At 40.7% G+C, this 11,843-nt stretch overlaps 3 protein-coding genes across 4 annotated transcripts; 1 reads left to right on the top strand and 2 right to left on the bottom strand.

The window, feature by feature from the left end:
* Nucleotides 1-3,594: 3,594 nt before the first annotated feature.
* LOC106315216 lies at nucleotides 3,595-5,211 on the bottom strand. Its single transcript, XM_013752965.1, has one exon. The coding sequence runs from the start codon at nucleotides 5,209-5,211 to the stop codon at nucleotides 3,595-3,597; it is 1,617 nt and encodes a 538-aa protein (XP_013608419.1).
* Nucleotides 5,212-5,707: 496 nt separating this feature from the next.
* LOC106316649 (glutathione S-transferase F12-like) lies at nucleotides 5,708-6,745 on the top strand. Its single transcript, XM_013754528.1, has 3 exons — nucleotides 5,708-5,921; nucleotides 5,989-6,037; nucleotides 6,174-6,745. Exons 1-3 carry the CDS (start codon nucleotides 5,775-5,777, stop codon nucleotides 6,617-6,619), a joined length of 642 nt encoding a protein of 213 aa, XP_013609982.1. The 5' UTR covers nucleotides 5,708-5,774; the 3' UTR covers nucleotides 6,620-6,745.
* Nucleotides 6,746-7,017: 272 nt separating this feature from the next.
* On the bottom strand, nucleotides 7,018-9,969 carry LOC106319404 (phytoene synthase, chloroplastic). Of its 2 annotated transcripts, none has more exons than XM_013757722.1 (7): nucleotides 9,863-9,969; nucleotides 8,793-9,380; nucleotides 8,644-8,694; nucleotides 8,090-8,262; nucleotides 7,767-8,002; nucleotides 7,477-7,669; nucleotides 7,018-7,359 (listed from the first exon to the last, which is right to left on the bottom strand). In XM_013757722.1, the coding sequence occupies exons 2-7, from the start codon at nucleotides 9,241-9,243 to the stop codon at nucleotides 7,189-7,191; spliced, it is 1,275 nt and encodes a 424-aa protein (XP_013613176.1). In that variant the 5' UTR covers nucleotides 9,244-9,380; nucleotides 9,863-9,969; the 3' UTR covers nucleotides 7,018-7,188. The 2 variants fall into 2 exon arrangements, with proteins under 2 accessions (XP_013613176.1, XP_013613175.1); XM_013757721.1 differs by having other exon boundaries at nucleotides 9,701-9,956.
* Between the last annotated feature and the right edge of the window lie 1,874 nt (nucleotides 9,970-11,843).

Raw genomic sequence — 11,843 nt, 5'->3', positions numbered from 1 at the left:
ACTTCCCAGTTTCACCGAAGACATACCCACACCTCCATTTCCAACACCACCACACAGTCAACGCAAACATTGTAGGCCATTGATCTCCATTAGCCGACGTATCGTTTGTGAGATTCTCATACAGCCATTCTAAAAGTGGTTGATTAAAGAACCGCTGTTGTTTTCTTAGGTTCACAAGTCTTCTCCATAGTCCCATTGCAACAGGGCAATCTCGAAGGACATGAAGGATTGTCTCGTCTCCATTCTTGCACAGTTGGCACATTCCATTGTCACTTAAGTGTCTCCGCTTCCTCTCCATGTTCGTCCTGATAACTTGGTGCGCAACCAACCATAAAAAAACTCTAACTCTTTCTGGTACCATAGCCCGCCAAACCCGACTGTAGAAAGCCTCCATATTTGGTCTCGGTGTCTCGTCTGTTGTCAAGAGTGCATACGCTGATTTCACAGAGAAGAGACCATTCTTACTTCCTCCCCACGACATCCTATCCCTAGCCCCTGTGACATCATCGATCACCACCGAAGCTAAACGTAATCGATTCTCCGTCGATATGTACGGTTCAATTTGTTGTGTTAACCAACCTATCCCATTCTGCCATAAATCACAAGCTTTTGCCTCCAACAGTGCTTCCGGAATATCCACCATACTCAAGCCATGTAGAGGTTCATGCAACAACCAATTATCTTTCCAAAACCGTACTCGGCGACCATCTCCTAGTATCCAGGAAGCTCCTGGAATCACAACTGCTCGAATTCCCAACACCAAGCTCCTCCACGTCGGCGACCAGCTCCCCTGAGGCACCAACCATGATGATTCATGTATCTCACCTACACGAAACTTCTTACGCAAGATTTGCACCCATAATCCATATTGTGTGTTCAACAATCTCCAGCCGAGTTTAGCTAAGAGAGCAATGTTCATTTCTTTTGCTGATCTTATGCCCAGTCCCCCCTCTCTCTTTGGTTTACAGATTTTCTCCCAAGACACCAAATGTTGTTTTCTGATCCCTTCACCACTCCCCCAGATAAAAGACCTAGCAATTTTATCCAGTTGGATCAAATTCGACACCGGCAATGCTATCGAGCGAGCTCATCGTGTGAACCGGAATTGATGAGAGAACAGATTTAGTGAGAGTTATCCTTCCAGCTAAGCTCAAAAATCTCCTCTTCCAACCAGCCAATTTAGACGAAACCCTCTCAATGACTGTCCCAAAAGTCTCTTTATTAATTCTCTTCTGCAAAACCGGCATGCCCAAATACTTTTCCAACTCCTTTGTGCCTTTGATTCCGCTTTCATCACTGATCAAATTAGCTAAATCTCGATGAACATTTTCAGAGAAGAAAATTAGAGATTTCTCCAAGCTAACTTTTTGTCCTGATGCTCCACAAAACCTCTCCAGCACCTTTCGTATCACTCGGATCTGTGATACTGAAGCTTCTGCAAACAAGATCAGATCATCCGCAAAGCAAATATGTGATAAAGCTGGGCCACCTCTAGATAACTTGATTGGTTTCCACTCCTTCTTTGCAATAGAGAAGTCAATTTGGTGGCATAGTCTCTCCATACATAACACAAAGAGATATGGGGACAAGGGATCTCCCTGTCTAAGACCACGTTGAGGTGTAAACGCTTCTGTTCTCTCCCCATTCCACAGTAGACTCATACCTGGATTCATAACACACTCCATTATCCATTTGATCCATATATGTGGTAACTTCGCTGCATTAAGAGTATCCTCTAAGAAGTCCCATCTGATGCGATCTTAAGCTTTCTCAAGATCCAGCTTAAGTAACATCCAGCCTTTTTCCCTTTTTTCCTTCTCATTGAGTGAACTGCTTCCTGTACTACCACAATGTTATCGGTGCTAAGTCTTCCCGAGATAAAACTGGCTTATGCTGGACCTATTAGTTTTGGCATTAGTGTCTTCAGTCTCATCACCACTGCCTTTGTTATCGTCTTGAACAAGACATTACATAGACTAATAGGCCGAAACTGCATAATTCTTTTTGGTTTGAGAACCTTTGGTATAAGAACCACCATTGCATCATTCATGCCCTCCTGAAGAACTCCGGATTCAAAAAACCCTAGCCCACACCGAATTACTGATTCCCCCACCACATCCCATGAGTCTTGGTAGAAGACAGGTTGAAAACTATCTGGCCCTGGTGCCTTATATTTCCCCATCGATCTCACCGAAGTCTCCATATCCTCTGCCGAAAAAGGCTTATTTAAGCTCTCCAGTTCATCACGTGTAAAGTCAGTAAAACCAACCTTGGGTAGCTTCTCTGTATCGAGAGATATATCCTCAGTTGAATACAGTCTCTTATAGTAGTTCATTGCTAGTTGCTCCAACTGTTCTGACTGGTCAATCCAGTGGCCATCTTCACTCTTCAGCATCTCTATTCTATTCCTCTTTCTTCTCACAATGGTACTCGTGTGATAGTACGTCGTGTTTCTATCTCCAAGCACTATCCATTTCTCTCGTGATTTTTGGTACCAGAGCACCTCCTCCTGTTCAAGGACAACATCAAACTCTTTTTGTAATGTCTCCTCCCTTGCCAACAGACCATCTGATGGGTTTCTCTCCAGTTCCTCCTGAACTTCTTTTATATCCCCGAGCAGTTTCTCTTTTCGTTTGATCACATCTCCAAATATCTATTTATTCCATTTCTTAAGTTTCTCCTTCAAAGACACCAGTGCCTCTGGAGTACTCATCTCACTGTTCCAAGATGTTGATAGTTGCTCCTTGAAACCATCATGCTTAAGCCACGCAGCTTTGAATCTAAACGGTCTCCTTTTCGGATCTCCTTTCCGCTCCGGCTCCATTTGTACATACATTGGTGCATGATCTGAAGCTAAAAAAGGAAGATGAGTGAGCACTGCCTCCTGCCATCTCACGCGAGTCTGCGCACTACACAAAACTCTATCAAGTCGCTTCGCCACAAAGTGATGCGTATTCTATCAAGTCGCTTCGCCACAAAGTGCTGCGTATCTTTACCTCTCCTCCAAGTAAAGGTATTTCCTCTGAATCCCATATCCACCAGAGCTAAATCATTAATCCAATCCCCAAATGCCAGAGAGTCTGGTGAAAGTCTACCATTCCCTCCAGATCGCACATCCAATCTTAAAATGGTGTTGAAATCACCACCCACTATAACCGGTTCATCAATATTCTCTAACACCCGCTTCAACTGTCCCCAGAGACCACTCCTTCGACTAACCGTAGGAGTCGCATAGACCGTAATAATATGTATAATCTCAGTCCCAATCATCACCCTCGCATGCACAAACTGATCCGATGATTCCAACACCGTAATCACTCCCGCTTGATCTCTCCATAAAATCCAAATTCCACCACTTTGACCAATAGCATCTACACGAAAAGAGTTGTCAAACCCCAGGTTGTGGCAAATCCTCATTGCTTTATCTCCACTCGCATGAGTTTCGAACAATGCCAGAAAATCAGCTTAATATTTCTTCAAAATATACCTAATAGACCGTCTGAATTTAGGTTTATTTTCTCCCCAGCAATTCCAGAATAAACAATTCATGATCATAATTATAAAAATCTCTGATTGAATTCCCGGGGCACCCTGTTATGCTAGGGATCCCACTACCTCCTCCACCTGCACTGTCGTCGGTTCTTCCACCATTTTCTTCTCTGTCTCACTTCTAATGATCTCCATCGGATTTTCTAACCCCTCATCTCGCAGCTGAAGAAGCTTAGGCATAACCCTGACCTCCACACTATCTCTGAAAACTCCACCAGGTCTCCCTGCATACATATTCTCCACTCTCAGTCGTTTTCCTGATGTCGACAGGTTAGTCTCTCCCTTGGTCGGCCCAAAAACCAATCCTCTAACCGGACTGTTAGTCGATTTTTTGGGCGTTCCTCTTACTCCCTCCATTATTTTTTTATTTCCATTCCCTCTCTCTTTATTTCCTCCATTCAAATTAATACTTCCATTGCTACCAAAAACTAAGGATTTCTTCTCTTGTAAGGTTCCCTTACCCTTAGCATTCTGAATGTTTACCTCCTGATTCTCCTTATCTCCCTCACCAGAGATCACTTCCTCACTCGGTTCCCCCGTGTTCGTATCCGTACCAAGACTTCCGTACTTGTTTGATAACACAAGATTCTCCGTTTCCTTAATATGTTTTGTTCCTCGGCCATTTCTATCAACCTCCTCATGTGATTCCCTTGTCATGGCAGTCACCGGCCGAAGTAACGGAGGAGCTCCTCTTCTCGATCCCCTTGCCTTAATAAAACCCTCCTCCTGCTCTGGTAGTCCTTGTTTGGACGCTAGCTCAACAGATACTGACCTCTCCTTCTGTATTGGTAAAGCTGCCACTCGCTCCGCAATCGTTTTTGGGCAACCATGTACCAAGTGTCCATAGATACCACACTTTGAACAGATCTCCGATAGTCCCTCATACGCTACGAAGTATCTCTCACCATTAATCAACACCGTTCCTTTCAAAGGTTTAGCTAGATTCACCTCCACACAAATTCTCGCAAAACGAGCCCTTTCGAAGTTCAATGTAGTTTGATCCACACGGATCGGCCTGCCCAACCCCTTAGAAATTCCCATAAGGATCGATCGGTGATAAAAGTTCACTGGGATATTTGTTAATCTGATCCAGACCGGTGTTGTAACGATATCATCTCTTAGCGGATCGAACTCCGGTGACCAGGCTCTCACCATGAGGTAACTTCCGAAAGCCCTCCATGATCCTCCTGTTAACGCCTCCAGATATTCATCCTCCTTCTCAAAACGGACCATGAAGAACTGTCGAAGTAGGTCCATCACATACATCGATCCCTTCGGGCTCCATAATTCCCTTAGCTTCCTACTCAAGGCAGAGATCGGAACATTCCTCCCCAAAACCCTAACAATCATACGCTGCTTCCACATCCCGTTCATTGCTTCAAGTACCTCGTTCTCAATCGTGATCGATGGTTCTCCATCTTCTCCATTCGTAAAATCTACTCTGAGCCTTCTCGACACAAACACATCATCAATCAAAGCCTCTGGAACCGGCATACCTCCTGCCGTCGTACCCGCCGCCTTCGCTGCCCATGTGGTCACCCTATCAGGTGGGTTTCCTGGCGGTCTCGATCTCTCCCCCACATCCATCATGGTTGCATCATGATCCTCCGAATTCAAAGCCCTAGTTTCGTTTCTCGCCAAAACCCTAGTCTCGCCGCTCATCTTTTAGAATCAAGTTGGAATATGAAATTTATAAGCATTATTATTAGAAAATTATTTAGAAGATGCAAATGCTCTTTACCTAATGTTTAACTTTTCTAGAGCATTTTCATTTATAATATATACAAATTAAAAAAAAATTATATTATTTATTTAATTTATTTAATACTACCAAAAGTTATGTTTATATTCAAAAACTAAATTTATGTTTATAAAAATAAAATTTACAATTAAAATTTTATATTTATATTTAACCTACCCATCGACTCGACCAAACACGGTTTGACAAGAACTTTAACATGAAACTCTCTACAAAGCTTATAGAGAAATTTGAATGATACCCACCGTTAGTGGAACTACCACCACATGCTTTACCCAACCAAGCCACAACAACCAGCTCTTATAAACGTTTTAGTCTAATAAAATGCCAACACATCTACCATACTTCTTCTCATATATAAATAAGATCGATAGACACAACTAAATTTAAAATAACACATATAAATTGATCCTTGCTTTTTTTCTTATACTATTAATAATACAAAAAAAAATTACAAGGTAATAGAATGGTTGTGAAACTATATGGACAGGTTACGGCAGCTTGTCCGCAAAGAGTCTTGCTTTGTCTTCTTGAGAAAAAAATTGAATTTGAGATTGTTCACATCGATCTTGATACGCTAGAGCAGAAAAGACCAGAACATCTTCTTCGTCAGGTAAACGTTTCATGTTTTTTTCTTCTAAATAGAAACACACCATTGGTATAACTAATGTTTCTTGTAGCCATTTGGTCAAGTTCCAGCCATAGAAGATGGAGATTTCAAGCTTTTTGGTAACCATCCTAATAACAAAATCTATAAAATATTTCTTTACAGACTTGTTTTCTACATTTATGTAATGTGTGTTTTCACGTGACAAAAAAAAAATGTAATGTGTGTTTGAAATGTTGCATGCATGTTTGCTCAAAGAATCTCGAGCCATTGCGAGATACTACGCGACCAAGTACTCGGACCAAGGCACGAACCTTTTGGGCAAGTCTCTAGAGCACCGAGCCATCGTGGACCAGTGGGCTGATGTTGAGGTGGGTTACTTCAACGTTTTGGTACACCCTTTAGTGATGAACCTAGTCATCAAGCCGAGGTTAGGCGAAGAATGTGACGCCGCTTTGGTCGAGGAGCTCAAGGTGAAGCTCGGGGTGGTCTTGGACATATACGACAACCAGCTTGCCTCCAACCGGTTCTTGGCTGGTGATGAATTCACTATGGCTGATTTGACGCATATGCCGGCGATGGGGTATTTGATGCGTACCGATATAAACCGGATTGTTAAGGATCGGGCGAATATGAACCGGTGGTGGGAAGAGGTTACGGCTAGACCGGCTTGGAAGAAGCTTATGAAGATGGCTGGTTTCTGACTTAGCTCAAAATTATGATGATCCGAACAAAATAAGTTTCATATATTCTGTTTCTTCTGTTTGTCTGACTTTCGTTCGTTTCAATAATTAAATCAATCTACTTTTGAAGATTTTAATTTGTCAACTGGATGGTGTTCTTATATACGAAATGTTTCTATATTGATATGATAAAAATATACTTACTATTTTACATTTTGTTAGATACAAACATAAATTGCTGGATTATTATTATAGAACATTTCTAATAGCAGACAGCCTAATAAACATGAATAGATATCGTTTCCGTTGTTAATTTTTTTTGTTAATACGTCTTCATAACATGCGCATTGAGCACAGGTCACAAGAATCTCTGTTAATGTTTTTTGAAATCAGTAACTTCTTTTTATATATCACAAAACTAGCTCTCCAACCAAAATATTCCTATTTCTTCAGTAGCCAAGAGAAATAAAATATTTTTTTTTACTTTTTACATAGAGAAATAAGAATTTTATTTGGCCATTTATATGTATATATATTAATTAACATCATAAATTCGACCCTAAGCTTTTCCTTTAATCACAAAAGCCCTCTTAAGTTGTTCCTCTTGAACTTGGAGTCTTTAGTACTGATTTAGCATAAGCCAATGGCAGAGCTGCAATTTTCTTGGCTTTCCCCACATAAGCTCTCTTCGTAAAGTTGTTGTAATCATTCGCTTCAATCTCGTCCAATATTCTCCTGTACAATAGGAGCGACGCCCATACCTGAAAAAAAAAATCAAACAGCCAAGCCTTGAGGGTTAAATCGATCTAAAACAAAGTTCTGGGGTAAAAACGAAACAAGTTCAAAACAAAAATGTAAACGGTAAGTCGCCGACTTACCGGCCATCTGCTAGCAGCGTCCAGCTCAGTAATGCCTTTCTCAGCTTCGTCAAAGAACATTCTTGCTCGCTTAAGCTGCATTTTCATGAAGTTCCTCCATTTATCAGTGACTTTTCCCGCGAATATGTCTTCATCTGAGAGACCAGCTTGAGCTAACTCATCTTGGGGCAGATAAACTCTTCCTCTTCTTGCACTGAGAGAGATCAAAACCGGTTTAAGAATGAGACGTGAATCAAGAAACCGGTTTAGGTGGTATATGTAAACGCAAGTGAGAAAAAAAAAAGACTCACTCTTCGCCAACGTCTCTGAGTATGTTGGTAAGCTGATTAGCTATACCGAGAGCCAAGGCAGCGTTGTAAACACTCTCGGTCGTTGCTTTGGACTTGGGATCGATTCCCATAACCGGAACGCTCATCAAACCGACGGTTCCGGCTACATAGTAGCAGTAAAGGTAGAGATCATCAAAGTTCTTGTATCTGGACTTCCTCAAATCCATTCTCATTCCTTCGATCATGTCTCTAAATGGCTGCAAAAAAAAAAACAAATAAACGTTTAGAACAAAGGTTTATAACAGTTTCACAGTAGATTTGGATGCATGTGAAATGAGGCTGACCTGAATATCGACAGGGTATCTAGCAACGGTATCAGCGAGAGCAGCATCAAGCATATCGAATGGACGGCCACGGAATAGATCTTCTAGCCTTGCTTCCCATCTATCTAACGCCATGGGAGTTATGTGTGATGCATTAGGCCCATCTACCAGCTCATCAGTTCTTCTGCACCAAACTGCACGAGAAATATTGTCAAATCATCAAACCTAAAACAATAAAACTTAAAACAAAACAACTTTTTTGAAATCCTCAGATCATTTTGGGTCATTAGCTTACATTGTTCAGCATGAGTAATTTCCAGAGTTAAGACTACTGGGCCCAAAAGGCCCATTAAACCCCCATATTACTAACTAAGCTAATTCAATTATCATGGGTTTTAAATCTTAAAATGATACAAATTTGGATGCATGAGTATAAGTCTGGGCATGGACTTGTCTAAGCTAGCACACAAACCAACTAGAGAAGTCCTATGTCTACATGATTCATCTTGAATCTACTTTGTAAGCATCAATTCTAAAACAGTTTGTTAAACTATATGGCTCGTGCAGTAACTCACCGTATATAGCCCAAATCGCCTTTCGCCTCTCTGGTGTCATAAGCAAAGTTCCTGCAACAACAAAATACATAAATAACTCAGAAAACAAACGAATAAAATACTTCATTACACACCAAAGCTTAAAGAAGAGAAACAAAAGAGATGCTAACCAAGATAAAAGGTTTTAGCATATTCAGCGCAAACTTCGCCGCAACGATCATAAGCTTCACCCAACAAACTCAAACTCCCAGGGAGAACAATATCCCGTGGTTTCTTCACATCATCAAGTTCAGGAGAAGTAGACCTGAGCTGTTTGTTAACCAAAGCCGCTTGTCTAAGCACAACGTTGTAAACCTTCTCTTCAGATGAGAGTGCTATCTCTCCTGCATGACTTGCTACTACGCTCGAAGACACAACATTCCTTCTGTAGCTCATTAGAGAGGAAGAAGAAGAAGAGGTCCACGTTTTTGTTGTTTGCTTCCTCCTACCATTGTCCATTCTCTGATTCTGACAACGAGAGAGAACTCTAGAAGACTCTACAGCCCTTACCAACCCACAAGTGTTCATCGGGTCTGGATTAGGAGAAGAGGAAGCAACCCATAACACTGCTACAGAAGACATACTCGAGCTTCTTGAGATGAGAGGTGGAAAAATCTCAACTTTTCTCCTCCTCTTGGAAGAGAATTTTGTTTACTCTGTTTATTCCTCAATAAGATGAATCAAAATCCCAACTTTGCGGTTAAACAGTAATGCTTTTCCTGCAAATGGATTAAAACAAAAACGAGTTGGTGAGAAACCAAGTTCTCTGATTCTCTATATAAAGCGGGAAAGAAGCTCAATCTCTTCTAACAAGAAAGCAAACAAAACTCAACCGGGTTCATCTAATTTGCAATCGAAATTACGGGATAATAATAAATAAAAAATCAAAAAGACAAAACTAGATTACGTTTCGGCGTGGTTATCTGAATGTACAGAAATGAACACTCAAAAAAAAAAAAAAGAGCACGACAGTATCAGAACAGTGAGATAGCATGAGAAAGAAACCTTAAACAAATGAGAGATGGAAACAAAAGCTAACCTTTCGCTCGCTCTATCTAAGAACAGACACGGTGAGACTGATGAGGAGGAAGAAGGAGATTTTCAAACAATTAATTTAATCAAACGACAAGTAAAAAGGTTTGACCCGTTAGTGTCCGAAAATTCTCCAGAAGTTTTAGTTTTGTTTTGCAAAAGTGCTTACTGTAATTATAGACAAAGTAGAAGACGTCTCTTATCGCAAACTCTCCTCACCCACTCAAAATTTTCTTCTCTTCTTCCTTTTCCCTCTGTCTTTTTTCTTTTTCTTTGGGAATTTAATGACAAGTCATAATATATATATACCACACAATTTTTTTTTTTTTTTTTTGTATGTGATTTTTTACTGGCTAAGTTAAAATGTCTACAAGTCCAATCGGGTGGCTCGTGTCATGTTTCAAGCAATTTTAAGGTCTCATATAAAATCCTAATCACAAATCGTTTATTAATTAGACTAATTAACGAACTTTAAACATGTGTGATTAATATAATACGTATTTGTTGGTAGAAAGGGGCACTGGGGGTTTGGGTGGGGGCCGTGGGCACATGCCAGTTTGGATAAAAAGGCTTTGTGTGTTGACATAAGCAAAGCATGAAGAGAGATCGCACAGATGACAAGTGGACTCCACAGCCACTGGGAGAGCGATAACCTTATCAAATGCGGAGGGAGGAGCACCCAAGCGTAAAGTGCGCGACGATGCTTTTCCACGTGTCGTTTTGTAATTGGTTCATAGTATATAAAGTTAGATTTCCGTCTTTGGGCCCCACCCACCCTCGCTCTCTCTCTCTCTCTCTACCCTCGTTGGCAACTTGATCTCTCTCTCCAGGACCCGGTTACCTCTCTTTCGTTCAGAAGGTTTGTCTTTTTTTTCCCTTTAATTTTGTTTTTTCTGGCTTTTTTTTATTCCTTGTGTCCCTGTCGTCTTGTACGTATTGTGTGATATATGCTTTTGTAAGTTCAATACATACGTAATACGTTTGCTGAGAAACGTTCTTGGCTTAACTATCATAGTTGTGTAAACTAATTGTATTGAAATGTCAATCCAAATGGCGCAAGTAACTTTGATTGTTTTTTTTTTGGCAGTATAGGATGACCAAAACGTCTTTTTTTGAGTCAGTACTCACACTGATTGTTTTTTTTAGTTATATATACAAACCTTTTTCGATTCGGTAACTGAATAGTTGAACCACAAAGTCGAAACTGTTTGATTCAAGAACCAGAATCAAACACACAAACTCTCTGATACACTCTTTGATGAACTCGACGACGTAAGTAGAAAAGTTGAGTTTGTAGAATAGTAGAGATAGAAAGAAGAATGCGGAAAAGATAGAAGATGGACACAAGAAATTGTTTACCCAGTGTCACATAGAATGGTTTGATTCAAGAACCAGAATCAAACACACAAACTCTCTGATACACTCTTTGATGAACTCGACGACGTAAGTAGAAAAGTTGAGTTTGTAGAATAGTAGAGATAGAAAGAAGAATGCGGAAAAGATAGAAGATGGACACAAGAAATTGTTTACCCAGTGGTTCACCTAGAATGGTTACGTCCACTGGGGTCTGGCAAGAGGCAATCCACTATAATCTCAAGTACAAGAATATGGAACCTCTCTTTCTCTCGCAACCAAAGCTCACAAACCAAGTTAGGTCTTTTCTTGACGTCAAGAGAAATAGTACACACGAGCTCCTCTTATATAGTAGGAGTCTATTAGGTTAACCTAGTCGGATTAGAGCATTCGCCCCTTTCCATAAACCTATTAGAAAATATTCCCAAAATACTTGCAACTTCCATAACTCCGTAAAAGTAATATTTCCAGGATCCTGCCGACTTCCATATCTCCATAAAAGTGACATTTCATTTTTCTAACACGACGTCCTTGTCTTGGTTTAAGTTACTCAATCTTGTTTGATTTTCATCACCAAATCCTGACGCAGTCGATGATGGATTCTCTAACGTAGCCACTGATGAATCCCAACAAACTCCATTTTGATGACATCAAACATGATCCACTACTTAGGTTAATCAAACTCGTGCTTTGCCAGGCGATGCCGAATGCTCCTCAGTGTTCGGACATCCCAAGGAAGTCCACCGCTTCCTCAAACTTCTTAACCGGAACAACCTTGGTTAATATATCAGCATGAC

Source organism: Brassica oleracea, chromosome C9, assembly GCF_000695525.1.
Source record: "Brassica oleracea var. oleracea cultivar TO1000 chromosome C9, BOL, whole genome shotgun sequence".
NCBI classification, from domain to species: Eukaryota; Viridiplantae; Streptophyta; class Magnoliopsida; order Brassicales; family Brassicaceae; genus Brassica; species Brassica oleracea.
Note: the sequence above shows the minus strand (reverse complement) of the source record. Positions and strands in the feature narration are given on the sequence as shown.